Raw genomic sequence first — 20,108 nt, forward strand, 5'->3', positions numbered from 1 at the left:
TGTCTGTATGTATGCGTGTGTTCCCTCCATTTCTTAACACATTATTCTGTCTGACCTCCTTTGTGCATGCATGCGTACGTACGTGTGTGTGTGTGTGCGTGCGTGCGTGCGTGCGTGCGTGCGTGTGCGTGTGTGTCTGTGTGTGTGTGCGTGTGTGTGTGTGTGTGTGTGTGTGTGTGTGTGTGTGTGTGTGTGCGTGTGTGTGCGTGTGCGTGTATACTCCCCAGATAAAGACAAGTCTAGTGAGGACCGTGTGAAGGAGGAGGAGCTACTGCTTCAGATCCACAAGCTGGTGGAGGCCAGAGACTTCCTGGTGGACGACGTGGAGTTCGAACGCCTCAGGTAGTCAGAACACAGGCACCAGGCACATGTGTTAGAACAGTGGTTCTCAACTGGAATAGTCTTGTGACCCACAATTTGCCGTGGTCAATATGTTGTGACCCAAACTGCGTGTCGCACCGTCAGATTCTTCCAATAATAATAAAAAATATTATCATGCATTTCATAATATGCATTATTATTTGCATTGTATGCTGATATACAATGTGTCTTATGAAGTAGTGGAGAGGAAAAGGCCTATTAACCATGTTTCACTCATGTCTTCAACATCATAGTCATTTTTAGGGCATTGCATCACAGCTCCGCGACCCACCCAGGAACCCTCCGCGACCCACTTTTGGGTCCCGACCCACTAGTTGAGAATCACTGTGTTAGAAGATGCTAGATCCCTAACTCTTAGATGAATGCATTTAGTTAATTTGGTTTATTTCGACAGGGACCATGAGTAAAGTACATTAACTACCAAAGTAAAGAGATGACCTAGCCTAGAAATCTAGACGCCCCTACCTGGCGCAAAATGAATTTGCTCCCTGTTTAGCTTGCTAGGCTAGAGATGACCTGCACCAGATTATAGCTTACAAGCTAATTTCCACCTGCAGTCCAAATTGACTTGTCAGTTGGCATGTCCGACTCTAATGGTGATTGCAAGGTGTAGAGGCGAGGCGTCAATCGTTTACCTTCTGAGAACCCTGGACCAACACAAGCACATCTCTTCCTAGGACGGACAGCTCAATCCTTAGCTCTCTTCCATACCGGTTCTCCTCTGAAGTTCACAATTTTGAGGGAAATCCCACACGAATCCATACAATACAAAGTTCCAACCAGTCAAAGTTACTCCAAGTAGACCCAACAGTCTGAATTCTTTAGTGGAGCATACTAGCTGGCCAAACAGGCTTCAGCGGGCAATCAGGTGCATCGTGTGTTCACCTGTTCATCCAGGTCTCCCTAGTCTCTTAAGTGACTCTCTCCCTTGATAATTATTCTGCGCCCCAGTGTGGTGTGGGCGTGTTAGTGTGCTGTCTATTTCCACATGGTCTACCTAACACATGCACACTGTCAGTGTTAATTCAACACTTAGAGGGTTAAATGGAACACCCATAGAGTTGGCTCTACTCTCTCTATTGTATTAAAACAGCAACATATACTGTGTGAGTCTCTACAGCTCCGTGTATCTCTCTCTCTCTCTCTCTCTCTCTCTCTCTCTCTCTCTCTCTCTCTCTCTCTCTCTCTATCTATCTATCTACATTGCACTTGCTCTTGCCCTCTCATATTTTTCTTCTTCTCCTTCCCACTCTTCCCTTTTATTTATTTTTTATCTCTTATTATCTCTGGTAATCTCTTCTTCTTTTTTCTGCCCCCCCCCCCCCTCTCTCTTGCTGCCTCTCTCTTTGCCTTTCTCTCTTGTGCATACATACCCAATTACACACAAGACTGACATTCACAAACCACTCTCTCTGAAACCCAGCGACCATGCTGCTGATATGTTGTTGTTAGCGTGCTTCATGTGTGCCTCGCCATTTCCATAGCTATCAGACCCGATAACAAGACGTTCTGGTGATGCCGACCACACTCACTTCAAAAAGCAGAGGAATGCCAGGCCTCTCTCGAACAATGGGAAGCTTACATGGATGTGGAAAAAAAAGGGGGGGGGTGTATAAATTGTTCCCTCCCAATACCCTAAATTATTTGAAATTGTCTTCACATTCTATGTTCAAGTTCAAAAAGAAGTGTTATTTATAAATATTATTTATAAATATCCAAAAATATATGGTACATGTACTATATGTTTGCATGGTATGAGTTGCATTTTGGCAACAAAAAAACAAAAAAACACTTTCAGAATCCTAAGGGGCATGCATGCAGGAGAGCTGAACCCAGTCTCCATTGCATACAGCACTGATAACAGATTGCGCTGTTGAATTGTCAAAGACATGAATCTCTGGCACAACAGGCCCGGTGCAAGAGCGTTTATTTCAGTGGTTATTTGATAAGCTGGCCAAGCCCCAAAGGGCAAACCCCTATATTGGCTGAACACTCCCAAACCCCCATATGTAACCGCCTTATCATATTTACAGTTACGGTCCGTGCACCCATATTCTGTCATCCGATTTCACCATAAATGTCAGTCACAATGAAATCTCTCCACCCTATGATGTGTTTTCCACAAGGGCCAAATAGTAATGGGATTTTTTTTTTATCGACTGCCTCTCTGCATGATATCAAGCTACATCATCCTATACGTACAAGCAGCTGTGGTCTTTTGTCGTTCAACAAAAAAAAAAACACCTGTTCACGCATGCATGGAACATTAACCTTTCTGTTGGTTGGTGGTACATGAACAATGCAATCAAGTCTGCTTGAATTGAGTCTCTGAAGTAATGTTTGATGAAAATAATCATTACTGTACCGTTAACATAGTCACTCACATCACACTGCATGTGGTGAGAGACACATAGCCAGGACTTCAGTGTGTTTAATGTGAGTAAATGCAGTGTTAGCCAAATGTAACACTCAGAGAGTTTATCCTTCTCTCTATAAGTGTTGGGTTATCTCTATCAACCCAAGTGTTGGGTTGGATTTTTTAGAGATCCAAAGGTTTTTGATATTTTTATCTGTCATTTTTTCTTATCTCTTGCTTTTATCTTCACTTCTTTTTATTCTATTTTCACCTGCCATGCCCTTTGCTTTTATTGCTTTTTATAGCATGCCTTGTGCTTCTATTGCTTTTATGCTTTTATCATTTTATTTTTTATTTTTTTTCATGATGTTTTGTTTTACATTGTTTTATCTTACTTTACTGTACAGCACATTGAAATGCTTTTATGTATGAAATGCGCTATAAAAATAAAATTGCCTTGCCTTGCCTGCCAAGGCCACACATTCACATTACACCGCATATGGTGAGAGACATAGCCAGGGGGTTAGGAGGAGAGTGTACCGTGTAAAACAATGTGAGTAAATGATATCTCATCAGTAGCAACACCACAGCTGCTGTACTGAATCTACGGTGATGGCCATGATCACCATAGTTACTGCAGCTCTCTCCTCTAACAGGGAGCGTGAGGAGGACAAAGAGATGGCTGATTTCCTGAAGTCAAAGTTCCCCAGAAGCACCAAGACCAGAGGTGTGTGCGTGTGCGTGTGCGTGTGCGTCTCTTTGTCTGTGTCTGTGTCTGTGTGTCTCGTTTTCAGTTTGTGCCCACTGGGTTTGTTTACCTTTGGTGTAAATCAGTGTTTCTCAACGGGGGTGTTGGGGAGCTCTAGGTGGGTGTTAAGAAGGATACAGCAGAGAGGTGGCGGTGCTTAGTTGCCATTGGGGGAGCATAGTCTATTCATTTTTTTAATACTAAGGGGTCGTTGTCAGGCTTATGATGAGGTCAAAGGGGCGTCAGGAGGTTTGTGATGAGGCCAAGGGGGCGTTTGTTCAAAAAAGGTTGAGAACCACTGGTGTAAAGGATCAAAAATTATATAGGCCTACATCTTATGAAAAACACAATATAGTACATAGACATTTTTTCAGAAAAGAGTTGGATGTTCTGGGGTTTTTTTTGTTACTCCGACAATTGAGCTTCACACAAAATAAAAGGTAAATATCTTTTAAGAAAAACTTTTTTTTGTTAATCTGACAGTTAGGCCAGCTTTTTTTCTCAGATTGTTTTGTTAGTGAGTTGTGAGTTGCCATGTGTTTCTCTCATCTGGGAGCAGTGTTTAATGAAGTAAATGAACTTCTATATGAACCTCATAACGTGCATAAGACTGTAAAAATAGACCTGTGTGAAGTTGGCACCCCATATGTTGAAAATCTGATTAAAAGCATTTTGGTTCGGTTGTGCATCGTTTGTGCACGATTGTGCAGGGAAAATGAGCGTTTGTGCACAAACCCTCTTTAAGATATTTACATTTTAAGAGGTTGGTGACCTTAGGTCACTCAGCACCCCATTAAAGGGTTTATGAAACGAAAATAAACGGTCATTCCCATTAAAGCCTTTTTTTTTTGATAGCATCGATGAGACTTTGAACCCAATCATCCTGGAGGAACTTGTGAAAATGGCAACTCAAAGTGTGAATTCTGTGAAATTTGGTTTGACTAATGAGCTGGGCTGTGACATCAAAGAGGATAGTCCCTGGTTTGCTAGTATGGCGATCTGAGAAAACAACACACATTTGATGGACCCACATCTTATAAAGGAACCAAAATTCTGATACAAACATCAGCGTGTCGAAAAACCACACATCCAACCTCATGAGAAAAAAAACAGCAGCAACAAATCTATTTCAGAGGCACTGATACATCTGCAGAAAGTGACATGTCTGACAGGCGACGATTGTTGACATAGCCTGACAGTTCTTATGTTTATGGTTACGGTTGCTAAGGGCGCTTTGCCATGACCCAAAGATGACATGGCGTGTGTATTTGTTGACAAATGGGGGGCATTTTGATTCAATTGCGCGATATAGTGTGATTGAAATGCATGTAGGCTACATGCAAAAATATCATCAACTAGAGAAAAAACGGAGGTATTAGGCTGTTGGAAAAACGCCCTATATAGCCTGAGTCCTCAGCATATTTTTAGCGTTTATCATTATTATTATTTTTTGTGCTCAAAGTCACAGGCGTCGCGTGTCCCTCAGCCTGACTCTGAGGACGAGGTGTGTCCAAACGTCAGCCACACGTGCACCACAATACTAAAAACAAACAATCAACGCTTCAAAGTAGGCCTACGCTATGTGCATCTCCGTTTATTCGCTAAGCAGTAGCAGGACTTTTTCTAGGATTTTTTGGCATGAGGGAGCATCATGGCAGGTTACAGGGGGTGAAGGGGGGTGTTCCCCCCCATGAATGAGAAATTTATTAGGGGCGCTCAAATATATATATATATATATAAATAAAAGTATGAGGGTGCACCCACGGAGGTATGAGGGTGGAGCGCCCCTATTTCCCCGTTCAGAAAAAGCCCTGAGTAGCCCAGTCTGTGAGTTGGCAGTCCTCGACTGAGAGCACCACACTGATGTGCGGATATCCTCCCAAAACCAATTTATTGACCAGTTGAATGGCAATCAACAAAAAGTGCATATTCCGAGAGCATTCGCATCGGTTTGGCATGTAATGTGCATTACCCTTTCCTGAAAACAACATACAAAGCAGATGGACAAGGTAAAACGAGTAGCTTAAAGCAAAGCAGTGCACTCACCTGTCTTCGTGCCCGAGCAGTTACAGGGGCAGTTTCAGTCTGCACGCCGGCGATGTCAATTGTTGGAACTGCTTGAGGCAATAGCATTCTCTTCAGTCCAACCATGCCCGCGACCTCCACATTTGTGGTGAAGCACAAGGGGTGGAAATGTGCCGAGCACAACAGTGACCACGAGCTTGCTTCAAAACCACGCATTGGATCCACAGAGCCCTAGCTTGATTTAGCCTTCTCCTTGTCGGCCACAGTTCCATCATTCTTCACAGAAGGCCCTCCAGCAACACACTGCTTGACACTGCGCTTTGTTTTGGTACTAGCCGCCATTGATCTGAACAAGGTGGAATGAGGTGAACTCACCCCTTCTATGTCACGCATATCACTTGCATAAAATGTGCATGTCACAAAAAAAACACTTTTTGGGAACGTTTTAACATGACTTTTAGGACAAAATATCACCCAGACAATATCCCATTTTATTCACAAGAACTTTCAGAATCTGTCCTGGAAATGGTCAAATTCCTTTACTTTGTTTTCGTTTCATAAACCCTTTAACATCCAAATGACTCAAAAATGGATGGTTGAAATTGTTTGTGCTTCGTTTGTGCACGTTTTTTTTTTTTTTTTTTTAAATAGTTATTCCTCAAATGTCTTTCTTCTCAGTAACAGGGTCTCAGTTCAAGTGCAATGTGTTGTTAGCCACAGTGGGGCACCGTCGGCAGACGTTCTTATCTCTAGAGGTGCCTGCAAGACACTAACGTCACTATGTGTGAAGCAGCGTCATACAGTGCACTACAGACTCTTTGTAGATTATGTATTCTACAGCTGTCCTCGTTCTCTCGTGGGGACAGTGTGTGTGTGTGTGTGTGTATGTGTGTGTGTGTGAGGGAGAGTGAGAGAGAAAGAGAAAGAGAGAGAGACAGTGTATGTGTGCATGCATCCTTTTCATGGATCCATTCATCCAACCACAGGCAAACATTTTCTATTTCCTTTTTCCAAGCCAGTCTGTGTATTTACAATGCACACCCAGTCTACCATGATATGAACACACTCTGTCAACATCTGTTAAACAAAAGGAAAAAAAAGATTGTTCTTCTGTCTGTATATGTGCAGTATTATGTCATCCCCATTGTCTAAACAAATATTAGTATCCACCATGGGAACACAATTTGTCAATGTGTCTGTAAAAAAAAAAAATTACGTCCAAAAAAGGGAGTAAAGAGCAGAGGCACTCTGAGATGTGAGAAAAATATAAAAGCCTTTCATATAACATGACAAATATTATTTAAAAACGTGTTATATGAAAGGCTTTTTACATATTTCTCAAATCTTACAGTGCCTTTGTTCTTTCCTTCCTTTTTGTGAACTTACACTTCACCCGGTACAGATGAGTAACTTTTTTTGTACTTTGTTTGTCGTCTCCTGAGTGCTCAAAGCCCTCACCTCATGTATCTTATTATCGTACACGTGCAGTATGTATGTCTTGTATTTCCATTTCAGATCCAGTGTCTAACCAGCGATTGGCGTCCAGGGTCCAGCAGGCGTCCTCCTCCTCCTCGTCGCCGTTTGCCACCAAGACAGGCCTGACGCTACTGAAAGAATGCTGCGGCTTCACCTGCTCCATCATGTAAGGGTGGCGCGGAGGGACACACAACGCAGTACAGCCCCAGGAGAGGAGGGTTATTTTAGCCAGAGGGCAATCAGCAGGAACCAGGAGACGCAGCCGCAGTAGTTTGGCACACTGTGGCCTCGCGGACATGATTTCACACGGCATGCTACTGCTACCTGCTACCTGTGGCCTGTCAGCTGTCACTGCCCTGTGGCCATGAGTGGCAGAGACTTGTGTTCCCATTCCAGAGTGGCACAGGCTGTACTGACTCTGTCTCTGTCTCTTTCTGTTTGTCTCGCAATTTCTATCTCTCCCTCTTTCTATCGCCTATCTCTACCCCCTCTCTTTCATTTTCCTTTGTTTGCCCATTATTTTCTGTAGCAGATTTAGCTGTCAGACTCTTCAGGCTTTCCAGCATGACTTTCATGATTCTCTTCTCTCTCTCTTTCTCTCTCACTCTCTCTCTCTCTCTCTCTCTCTCTCTCTCTCTCTCTCTCTCTCTTTTTCTCTCTCTTTCTGTCTCTGTCTCTCTCTCTCTCTCTCTCTTTCTTCGTTTCTCTCTTTCTCTCTCTCTCTCTCTCTCTCTCTCTCTCTCTCTCTCTCTCTCTCTCTCTCTCTCTCTCTCTCTCTCTCTCTCAATGTGTATGTGTTCATGTGTGCGTGTGTGTGTGCACTTTCATCTCATTTCATTTCCCAAAAGACACTGGAGTTGCCTGTTGCAACGTTTGTTTTTTTAAAACATCCTCTCTTGTGATGGACACTCCAAAAGAACCAGAGCCCAACAGAGCTATCAAAACACCAAATGTTGTAAAGAACCTTCAAAACATCAACGTTGTAAATAATCTTCATTGTTGTCATCTCATGGCCATTAAATCCACAATCTTTATGCAGGGCGCGGCACTGTGTCCATTGAACATCATAATTCAGTATTTAATCAAATAATTGACAGCGTTTAACATTAATCCCTGAATTAATTGCATTTAGCACTTAATCAGTGAATTAATAGCAGCTGACATTACCGTCACACTTTGCATTCATTCTTCTACTTCAGTTTGTCTTTACTAAAAGGCTGCAGCATTTCATGTAATTGCTTGAACATGATATAAAAAATCAACTGAAAAAGGAATGCAAACATATGAGTCGACTGAACTTGCACAGATTCTTGAAGCGTACAGTGTAGTTCTATTTATCTTTTTTGCGTTGCACAGCTTCGCCTTATTCTCATTTACTATTAGTGACAGTGATGTGTCTGCTCCGGGGGAAAGTCTGCAGAGCTCCCGTTTTCTGCTGTCAGCTACATAATAGCCCCGTCCCCCAACCCTTACACAAACCACAGTGACGCCTCTGCCTTAAAACTAATTGGACTTAAGAAACTGAATACAGAAGTTAAAGGTGTCAGAGTTACTAAAAGCAACATGGCCATTTGTGACATCTCTTAAGATGCCTTTGTGCAGAGCTGTTCCCAAAGGATTGCTGCACTCTCTGAAAAATGTGCTTCAACTTCACCAAGCTACGCTATAGGGAAAACTGCCTTTGAAAAGTGCATCCTCTATGAGTTTGCTCACATGGTGGTGTGAGTGCAGATGTACGTATTTACGTATTGAATGTAATAATCCACCCATGGTGCATCAAACTCCTTTAAGTAAATAGACTTTCAACTGATTATATACAATGAATTGATGATGAGTAGCCTACTATGTCATTGCTGTCCTTTGACTGATCAAGGTAGTGTGGGCAGGGCCGGATTAATGTACAGGCTAGATATGGCTGCGGCCTAGGGCCCCCCACCTGCCAGGGACCCCCTGATTGGCCAAAAGTGAAAAATTGCAAAATTGTGACAAGATGCAATATTGAAAAAAACATCTGTGATGTTGAGTGGAGTTGGTAGACCTGTTATCCTTAATTCCTAGCTAGCAATTATGACACTGCCTATATGAATTTATAAGGATTTGCCCACAGTCTGGATTTGCCCACAGCAACCTGTAGCCTAGGGGCCCCAGGCCACCCTGAGCGTGGGACAAAAAAAACACTCCAGTGCTGTCCATTGCTTGCAGTTTGTATTTAATTAGTTTGACTTGCTCTTCGTACAGAGCAGAGGTCTTATCAAGCACATTTACTAAAGATCTGCACCAGCATTTTAATTAGCCACTCTGCATCTTCAAAGGGAGCGAAGTTCAATTTCAATATCATAATTGTCCGTCCTTATTCCTATTTGAAGTTAGCATGGCCAAAATCAGATAGGTGTAATTGGGTTATTATGCAACCTTGTGTCCGTTTATGCAAAGTGGCCTATACTGTAAGCTATATGATGGCATCAGATAATTAAAAATGCATAGGTGTTGGCTGCACTGTAATTGAATTTAGCTTAACTAATGAGCCGTTAAACAGTATTCAAATCTTTTGAATGCCAAATCTAATTTCCAACTACCCACCTTTGACCTCTACTAAGAATTAAGGTAACTAAGTGACATTGATGTTGTAAAAACGAGTGCAGACATAAGCCAGGTCACTTGGTGGTGCAGACGGGATCACCAGTCATCCAACTCACTAGTTACTACACAATATCAACTACATCATAACAACATTGCTATAACATCACAAAGAGTCACAGATTTAGAGTCCATCGTTAGTCAATACCATCTTGGTAAGGAAAGGTAAACAAAGGTAAGTAAGGTTGCTCCCAACAGCAAGCTTATAATCAAGGTTCTGCATGAAAGGCTTTAATGTCCCTTTTAGTTGCCAATCATTTAATTCCCAATGAGAAATCACATGCAAACACCCGCACTGTACGTATATGACCATGCAACATCCATTCCACACAATCCATGAGGGACTTGAGACTGTCTCTGGGTGGCTGGGAGTGGAGTGGAGTGGTCTTTCTCTCTCACACATCTCCTCTCCGTGGAGACCTGTCTCCATAGCTACCAGAGTGTAGGCACTCCACACTCCACACATATATGTTATATATGGGAGAATATATGGGAGAGTAAGGTAAAGCCTACACGTTATTATCAGTGCTCAAGGGTTAGGAAGGTCGGCCATGCACATTTATAGTCATTCAGTTTGACTATAGTATTGTCCTTGTCACACCTGTCTGTCATTTCTCATTCGAGTTACAAAATTGTGCATTAATTATGTTCGATGGAAACCTGGTTAGTATCTTCACCAGTTTTGGTGCATTTCTGTATTTTTTTTCAGTCAGTAGAGGGCTACGTTGGAGACTTGTAAGGTCTTAAAAAGACATATTTAGTTGGTGTCTTTAACACGTTCATTAACATTCAACGGTCCATTGTCTATTTAAAATAAAGCCGTGGAAAATTTATCCTCACACCAATTTTGTCTGCAGGTTTTCACATTGAATTCTTGGACATCTTTGGCCTTGAAAATGACAACAAACATAGCAGCTATTCCTTTTTTTTTGGGGGGGGGGGGGTAAAGATAAGAGAACACCTTGTACCTGTACTTTAAAGTTCAAGATAACACAGCAAATTAGTTCACTTCCAGGATATAATCTGCACAATAAGCTGTCTCAAGCTCTCAACTAGGGCTGCACAATATATTGAAAATGTATTGAAATCGTGAAATCAAGAGTGGCGATATGCATATCCAAAATGACTTAATTATCGCTAACAAGTAAAACATTACTGTGCAGTCCAATCTCTTGCTGAATATCAACAAATGCGCAAGAAACTCGCCATGACCAAAGTCACGCCACCCACACAGACCGACAAATTAGTGACAAGAAAAACACTCGGCTATATTTCCAGATATCGTTTAAATATCTTTATTAAGGTATTGCATGGTGTTATCGAGGTACTCTCAACCAATGTTTTTTTTCCTCCAAGTCTTCTCTCACTCACAGCTGTGCGATATAAAAAGCAGTAGGCTACTGTATTTCTTCGCAGCTCTGCCCTTTGCCTCAGTTGTAAAGCATGACACTCAGGAAGTGAGCTCACAAGGCTGCTGAGCGCCAATTCTTGTCATCCTTTACTATGAAGGTCATCCCTGCCAATCACTGTCCCTGTCTCTCCGTTTCAGTTCATCTTTCTCTCTCTCTCTCTCTCTCTCTCTCTCTCTCTCTCTCTCTCTCTCTCTCTCTCTCTCTCTCAGTGCTGTGTCACCAGCTGGGCTCACACACACCTCCCATTCACCATGGCAACTAACTCATGTCACCTTAATGTTTTCATTTGATTGGTGTGATGTCACACCAGGGGTATAATACCTAGCTGTGAGTGTGCACAAGAGGGGCAAGCAAGCCATGTAACTGACATTCTAGGTAGAACACTATAAGTGGTGATGATGAGTGAGCAGTGAGTAAATTTAAAGAATTTTGTGCAAACCATTTCCCTTAAGAGGCAGGGATGGCCCTGGCGTGGCCAACCGGTAGGGCACTCGTCTACCTTGCGGCTGACCCGAGTATAAAGAAAAAGAAGCAGGAATATTGTTGCGCTTAAGATGAGTATAAAAATAAGCAGGTGCGTGGACCCAAATAGAACAGTTCAAAAGTGAGAGGAGGTTCACACTCTGAAAAAGTGTTCAGTGTGCGGACCTGCTCTCTCACCTTTGAGCCAAGGACCTTGAAAGGAAACATCTCTTTAATGTGCTACTGTGGTAGCCTCGCGAGCCATCCTACGTACTTCCGCCAAAGGATTGGCTTCACTAGGGTAGTCTGGCCTTGCTCTTCTATGGAGTGCCCCCACCCATTCCATTATTACTGGAAAAATTGCACTTTTCATACATGAAAAGTCAGATCTTCTCCATGGTCCGCCATTTTGAATTTCCAAAAATGGCCATTTTTAGCTGCAAAAATAACTGTACTTGGACCATACTAGAAAATATTTGTTTATTACTTAGTAAACTTTCATGTAAAGATCAAATTTGCCAATAGGCAGCCCAGTTTCAATGAGCAGCATAGTTGCAGTACCTTTTTTGACCATTTCCTGCACAGTGTCCCTTTAATGGTACTATTGAGTGGGAGTCGGGAGTGGGAGCTTTATTCTGGAGGTTAACACATTGAAACACGTCTGCTTGACACCTGACTCTGGTTGACACGAGACAAGACTTCTAGGGCACACCTGCAGCTGCCATCAGAGGTGTGAGGTGCAGAGGCTCACTCACCCCCTGGAGGAGTGTGTGTGTGTGTGTGTGTGTGTGTGTGTGTGTGTGTGTGTGTGTGTGTGTGTGTGTGTGTGTGTGTGTGTGTGTGTGTGTGTGTGTGTGTGTGTGTGTGTGTGTGTGCTCCAGAGGTGTTGGGTGCGGAGATGGGTTGCCACAGTGCTCAGCCTCCACTCACTTGGCTGTCACATACGGTACACTGCTCTTCAGCAGCGGTGTGTCAGGACAGTTCATTGGCACTGGGGCTGTTAAGAGTGATATGCAGTGGTGAAAGTAGACAGGTGTGCAGCACCAGTTAGAGAATAGGGTTAATGCTGACCAAAAAGCCACATTGGAAAATTATATATATATATACATGCAATTTGAGGCAATTAAGTGAATAGTTCAAAGTTACCCAAAATAGTCATGTAGTGATTTAGATCTGCGCACATGTTTATTTTGTTTGCACTCTTTCTGATGTTGGCATTGGAAGGGTGGTTGTTAGGAAGACTTGCACAAATTAGCACCGGTAAGACATGAAAATTACTTTGACCCCTGGTTATATCATACTCAGTTGTAATGTACTCAGTTCAGTTTACATACATCATAATGTATAAAGGAACACCAATGGGGTAATTTTCTAACTCACTTTGAGTTAAGCAGTTGACTTTTTCAGTTGACTTCTTTTTCATCAAATCTGGCAATTGTTTCTTGCCTGTCGCACACACACTGCTCTTCAGTGTACCGTAAATGTGGCTTTTAAGATTGCTATAGCACTCATTTGTAATGGTCTCTGTTAAGTTTACATGCTGTATGGCAAGGCAAACAGTGTTGCTAGATGTGTCTGACTAAATCTCGACCACAAGGTGCTCAAATAGTGCCAAGAGGCGCTAAATTCTGCCCTGTTTCAACAAATTGCATTGATTTCTGTAGCCATAAAACTGCAGGGGAAAAAAATGCCAAATGACCCATTTTTCCCGTTTTTACCCGCAGACGGACATCCTAAGCAGCCCAATCTGGCAACACTGAAAGCAAACAAAGGAAAGGCCATCTTACTGTACATTTCTTTTAACAAGTTGCTCCTCAGAAGATAGTCAGAGACCCTCAATAGGATCATGCAAAGTGCATAACCACAAATGATGTACTGTTTTTACTTTAGTTTAAATGAACACAGATGGGTTCATTTGTAATTCCCTTTGAGTGAAACAGTCGATTTAATCAGTTAACTCAACTTATCCTCCCATATTGCAGTTGGTTTGTTTAATGCTGTGGCAGTGGCTAGACTTGTGGTTCCCAAACTGGGGGTTGAGACCCCTAAGGGGTCGCAGAGCTCCTGCAGGAGGGTCACAGAGAAAGGGAAATGCTTGCATAAACCTACATGTCTTTGATGGCAACATTTAACAACCCAAAAAAGGTTTTTTGTTCGGAATATGATGTGGAAGGGGGTCGCTTAAATATTTGTGTCCTACAGGGAGTCCAAAAAGTCAGAGAATGCGCATACATTAGTAGCACAGGTGCTGGACCAAACAAAAGACAAATGAAAGGAAAATGAAGGTCCGCAACACTGTTTGATGCTCCCAAGACCTTTATTTTCCTTTCAGTTATCCTACAGGGGATCCCAGCAGAAAAAGTTTGAGAGTTGTGAGTTGCATTAGACCGACATTAGACAAATTAGCATGCTGAATGACCTCTGTAAGAAATCACCGTGCTAGAATCAGGGCTTTGAACCGGTTCAAGGAACGAAAACGAAAACCGGGAACTTTTTGTATTTTACAGGGAACAGAAACGAAACCGGAAACGTTATAATTTTTTATGTTCTGGAACGGGAACACTTATTTAAAAATAATGGTAACCGGTTAATACCGGTTAATACCGTTCCTCAAACTAAAAAAAAGTAATTATTTTCCTGTGCACTTTACCATGGCGACTGAAGTTCACGTCCTGACATCAGACATTCTCTGAGCTGTTGATTACAAAGTCTCCACTCCATATCTTAAATAAGAGAAACCACTGTCATACAAAAGGGCAGTTTCCATTGCATCATTGTAAGACATTGCAGAGAAGCGCGTGTAAAGTACACTGAGATAAATGGGCATCCATGGCCGCTTCAAATATTAACAAACTCACAATGTCCATCATAGCGCTCCCCGTGACCCAAGTTAGCGTGGAGCACGAATTTTCATCATTGAGGTTTATTCTCCACTTCTCTGATTAGGTCGTCCCTGAATGACTGGAGGATGATTCTGGAGGATATTCAGTTTGGAATGTAGGCTGACTCATTTGCACTTCCATCTTTCTTGGTTAATTAACGTCAGTTAGGCCTATGGGGAGTAATCAGCTGACAGGAACGAAATTAACCGTTCCGGGAACAATATTTTTTTGTTCTAACCGGTTCGGGAACGTCAATTTATTGGTGGAACCCATAACCGGAAACGTTATAATTCCGTTTCTGTTCGGAACGGAACGTTTGGAAAAAAATAACGGTTCAAAGCCCTGGCTAGAATACAGTCGGGTCATTCAGTCAATCAAAAGCATCCAGACATGTGAAATTATGGCACCAAAGTACTTACATGTCACACATGCTTGGCTTACTTTGGTTTTATATTATGTTTCATATGTTTCACCTGATATTTGCTGAGAACTGCAACTGTATCATGAATGTAGGTATTGAGACACAAGTGGAAAATGTAATTGGTATGAAAATAAAAGATGTACACTGTACACACAGCTCAAAATAGAAATGAGATTTAGCAAATTGTCTTGACAAACATATTAATTGTTATATAGAGTTCTGATGCAATGTTGTGTTTTCTAATTTAGTGCATTGTGTTAGTTGCTAATAACTAAAGGCCAATGCATGGAAAGACTGACATCTCTTTGAAACTCCTGTGCTGAGGTTGAACTTTAAATGTATTTTTTTTCCTCTTTTTTTTCAGAGTGAGGTGACCAAAATTGTATTATTATTATTATTATTATTATTATTATGTCCATACAGTAAGCCGTACTGTGTTAAAAATATACAGTATTGTGGGGTGCAATGGCTTAATGAGTTTCCTGTTTCTCTCTCACTGTCCTCAAGCAAAGGCATAAAAGCCCAAAAATATCTTTATAAAAAGATGTACGGTGGGCACTGCCGTGGCCAACCGGGCGGGGCACTCATCTGCCGTATGGCCAACCCGGATTCAATCCCCGACCCGGGTCATTTGCAGAGCCCTCCCCATTGGCTTCCTGTCCACCTCTTATGCTATCCTGTCATCAATAAAGTCGAAAGAAGACCAACATTTTTTTAAAAATAAAACAAAACAAAGATGTGCGGTGGCTTAGTGGGCTAATGCCGTAGCATTACACTGGGGACCTGGGTCTGAGTCGGGCCTGAGGTCATTTCCTGTTCCCATCTCTCTCCCACTATCCTTTAATTTCTCTCGTTGTCCTATCTAAATAAAGGCTCAAATGCCCATTTTTTCCCCCAAACATCACAAAAAAGACTTACAAACCATGCATTTGAATTCCATTCCACACCATAACCAGAGATCCAAAAAGAGAAGGTCTCTGAAAATATTCCTCAGATCTGAGCCTATTTTAGGTATTCTTTGCCCGAACAGAGCATTAATAATGTAAGTATCTGTGTCAGCTGAGAGGAATTTAATGATGGGATCATTGCAATTGTTAGGAAACTCCCTCAGCTTCAGATCTTTACAATGACAATACAGGATCTGAATGCAATCACATCCTCTGATGATAAGGATTGTTGTCACCCCGTAGAGCCTTGCTGTCTGGGAAGGAAGACAGTGTTGTGTTGACCTACTAAATACAGTTTATTGTTTTGCACCATCCTACCCGTCTTCAATGTAATTTGTGAGTGGAAACTGCGTAGCACAAAAACTTAATTCAGGACATTTTGTCCACTGATTGTACATACTTTTGTACCTCTAAAAAGAAATTATATCTAAATCGTTATATCTAAAAGAATATTTTTTTTGTCTCAGTGTTACATAGGCTACAATACAGTATATGTGTACAAACTTGAAATATGTTGAAACGACTTAAAATACTATATGACAAAAATGATGGCATGATATTTTTCCTGCTTGTGTGTGTGTGTATAAACTGGATTTATGTGACTAAACCTAGCAGGCTATTGTATATGTGGGATAATAAGAATGCAAAGGATCTCAATGTTAATATGCAGTCTGTATGTAAAAAAATGGTTTTAAATAAAACTAAGAGATATACAGTATATCATGCTTTGGATTGTCAAGAAGTTTTTTGTTTGTGAAGATGTAGGTTGCATAAAGAGGCAGATTTTAATCCTCATAGAAGTTGTGCCTTAATGGAAGTACTCTCACAGATGTAATTACAGCACTGGTGGTATGATATTACATGGTTTCAACTTTGTAATACCATGCTACGGGCGTAGGTAGAAATAATAAAACAGGTGGGCCCAGAAAAAAACGGACGGGCCCAACCCGAAAGCGTGTAGGTAGATATTATATCGTGCTCAAAAATGATACTTTGAAATTTAAAAATCATAGAAATCACAGAAGATGAACGAGACTTTTGACAAAATGATTAATTATTGCTCAGTGCTATTCCATTAATTATAGTTCAATGAGGCAACAGTTGACTGTCAAGTGTGAATGGGGTGGGCTTGGATGTCAAGTGGGCGGGCCCAGGCCCACCCCTGGCTACGCCTATGGCTACGAGTGTTGTAATTACATCTGTATGAGTACTTGTACTTCTACTGACAACTCTGCATTGCATTACATTTCATAATTTGCTGATGCTTTTATATAGTCGGTCCCTGGAGCCATGTGGGCTTTGGTCCTTTTCTCAAGGACACACTTCAGCCATGGATCATGAAGATGTAGGGAGAGAAGACACATTGGGAATTGAACCTGCAACCCCCTGATTCCAAGGCTGCCCCTCTAATCATAAGGACACTGCAGCATCTCCTGCCGAGTGCCAAAAGACTCTGTTGAGTTGATTGTGTATCAGCCTGGGTGCTTTAGGATGTAGGATACAAGAAGCCGCTTGTGTTGCGCTTTGTGGTACAGTTGGTTGTAGTGACATTAGTGAGGACATGTTCTTCATTACCATCATTTTTCATGGTCATCACGTTGTGACTCAATTTTTTGTCACGACGTCAGAATCTTAAAATAATAATTAAAAATACATCCATTAATTTCATAATATGCATCAGCATCTGTATTGAAGCCTATGCTGACATGCAACATGCCTATCGACTAGTTGAAATGAGTATTCAACATCACAGTCATTTATTCAATGCCTTATGACTGACAAGAAAAGGGTGAATTAATAGCCTACATTTTTACACAACAGCTGCGCGACCCACCCAGGGTCCCGACCCACCAGTTAAGAAACACTGCTCTAGAGGGTGCTAATCTGTCGGTAAAACCTTGTGCAGCCAACTCTGTCTTGTGTCTTGTGCTGACCAGGGCTGCTGACAGGTTTGACTGGGCCCAGGACAAAGTCATCTGATGGGACCCCCCACCCAATACATTTAATGCAATGAGGACCCAATTATGGGGTCCCCCATTCCCCTGGGCCCGGGCCATCTGCCCCCTTTGTCCTCCCCTCTCAGCTTCCCTGCTGCTGACCACCACTACATTGGCACTCGCTCTCCTCCTGCTTCCTTCTCTTTTGCTCTCTGCATCACCGGTGACTCATCACACCAGGTTTGTGTCCATGTGACCGAGCAGAATAACCAGCCCAGGGCCGCTGACAGCTTTTAGCCGGGCCCGGGACAAAGCCATCTGTATGGGCCCCCCAACCAATATATACAATCAGTGGTGTAGTCTATGTAGAACGCAGGTATACACTAGCCAGGCTGCGCCCTCCTAGTGACGCAACACCTCGATTGCAAGTCTATGATAATCAGGCAAGGTATACACAGTATACCCGCTTAAGATGTCAGGGATTTCAGTATACCCAATTAAAATCAATTGATCCATTATTTAGAATAGCACAAATGTATACAGTATACCCACCTCAAACAAATCTTAAATATAAGTATACCCACCACAAAAAAGTACACTACACTATACAATGTAATGAGAACCCAGTTCTCCCTGGGCCCAGGACAACTGACCCCTTTGCCCCCTCCCCTTGTCAACTTCCCTGAATCAGCCTATCAAGATGCAAGACACATCAGCCTATTAGGATGCAAGCTGCTTTGGCTGGGGGTATACACTGGCCAATCCGATGAGGGCCTCACCTATCTGCACGCTGTCAGGTTCTACAAGTGGCGTGGTGTGGTGTGTGCGGTCGTCCAGAAGCCTGTTTAATATGTAGAAGTGATGATCCAGGTCCACACGTCTTGTGGATGGATAGAAGTGCCTGAGAGTGACTGTGAATTTATATTTTGCTTCCAGAATAGAGGAGTAGAGTATTTTTATTAATTCAGAGGGAAATTATGGTGTCTGACAGTTTACATAGATACATAGAAACAGGACATAGACAAAGACCTAATACACATTATTGCACATTACAGTAAACACATAGCAGAATCTGAGTATACACATAAACAGACAGACAGACAGACAGACACACACACACACACACACGCACACGCACACGCACACACACACACAATACACAATACACAAACACAAAACACACACTCAGACCTACAACACATTATTGCACACTGCACTTCCAGGTAGGGGGAATGGCATGGCTTTTCCTTAACTCATCTGTCTGTCCCATTGCTGTTGTTATAGTGATGTTCATATTCTAGACAATAGGCATTACATTTAAATTAAAAATAAAATTTGAAATGCACACAGTGCAGACCTCCTCCAAGGAAGCTGTTTGATAAAACATTTGACTATGTTACACTGTATTTTTTTTTAAAAGACTTTCTGCCTTCTTTTTGTGGAATTAGAAACTGGAACGTCAAAATGCGCCCTATCCCGCAATGGTGAAGAACCTTTTAAAAAATGTCTGGGTCCGGATCAGTTGTTCATTTAACCACTCCACAAAATGTAATCAAAATAACTTTTTGAGTTGTCCTGCTGACAGACAAACAAACAAACAGACAGACAGACAGACAGACAGACAGACAGACAAAACAACACGGCCAAGGTAATAAACAAAAAAAGTGCCAGGGAATCCGCTCATTTTGACTTACGGTAATCTTGTGAAATCTGTAGGTCTAATTGTACCGAATGAGTCTAGATGTTGAGGTGTCTTCGATGTACTGACTGAAGATTCTTGTTCTTCATATCTAATGGGAGAGACATCTGTCGTCGTGACAACCTCAGCTAAGTTCATACCGATCCTCACAAAGGTTCCATCGTCTTGACTGCCATGACAACAACCACTTGATTGCATTGTGTGCGTGCATGCAAACGTGCATGAGTGTGTGTGTGTGTGTGTGTGTGTGTGTGTGTGTGTGTGTGTGTGTGTGTGTGTGTGTGTGTGTGTGTGTGTGTGTGTGTGTGTGTGTGTGTGTGTGTGTGTGTGCATGCATGCATAATACGACAGGTTGGTTGACCTGGTAACACAGGACTAGTCCAGGAGCCCAGGGGGTCTACCTAGTTGGGAAGGTTACCAATTTTTATGGGTACTATGATGTCTGGCATGGTCCCCACATAGAGGAACAGCACGTCTGCCGGGTTCCCTCGGGTGGGTGTGGCAAGGAGGGGGTAAAACTGGCACCCAAAAAATGGGCTAGATCAGTTGGTGAGGTTACCACTTGGAACCTGTTGTAAATTGTTCATCATAGTCCCCTGATAGAGAAATGACCACTGCCAGACATTTTAGTGGTGGGGTACCCCCGGCAGACGCCCCCGTATGATGATACCCCCCAAAATGGGCAAGATCAGTTGGTGAGGTTACCACTTGGAACCTGTTGTAAA

General features: G+C 42.3%; 1 protein-coding gene across 1 annotated transcript in view; it reads left to right on the plus strand.

The window, feature by feature from the left end:
• Positions 1-7,197, plus strand: part of pik3r6a (phosphoinositide-3-kinase, regulatory subunit 6a) — a 35,281-nt gene extending 28,084 nt beyond the window's left edge. The window contains exons 4-6 of the mRNA XM_063221010.1: positions 228-342; positions 3,394-3,464; positions 7,026-7,197. Coding sequence (XP_063077080.1) covers positions 228-342; positions 3,394-3,464; positions 7,026-7,156 — 317 coding nt within the window. The 3' untranslated portion in view covers positions 7,157-7,197. The remainder of the gene's footprint in view (positions 1-227; positions 343-3,393; positions 3,465-7,025) is intronic.
• The last annotated feature ends 12,911 nt before the right edge of the window (positions 7,198-20,108 follow it).

The sequence above is a fragment of the Engraulis encrasicolus genome, chromosome 1 (genome assembly GCF_034702125.1).
Source record: "Engraulis encrasicolus isolate BLACKSEA-1 chromosome 1, IST_EnEncr_1.0, whole genome shotgun sequence".
Taxonomy (NCBI): domain Eukaryota; kingdom Metazoa; phylum Chordata; class Actinopteri; order Clupeiformes; family Engraulidae; genus Engraulis; species Engraulis encrasicolus.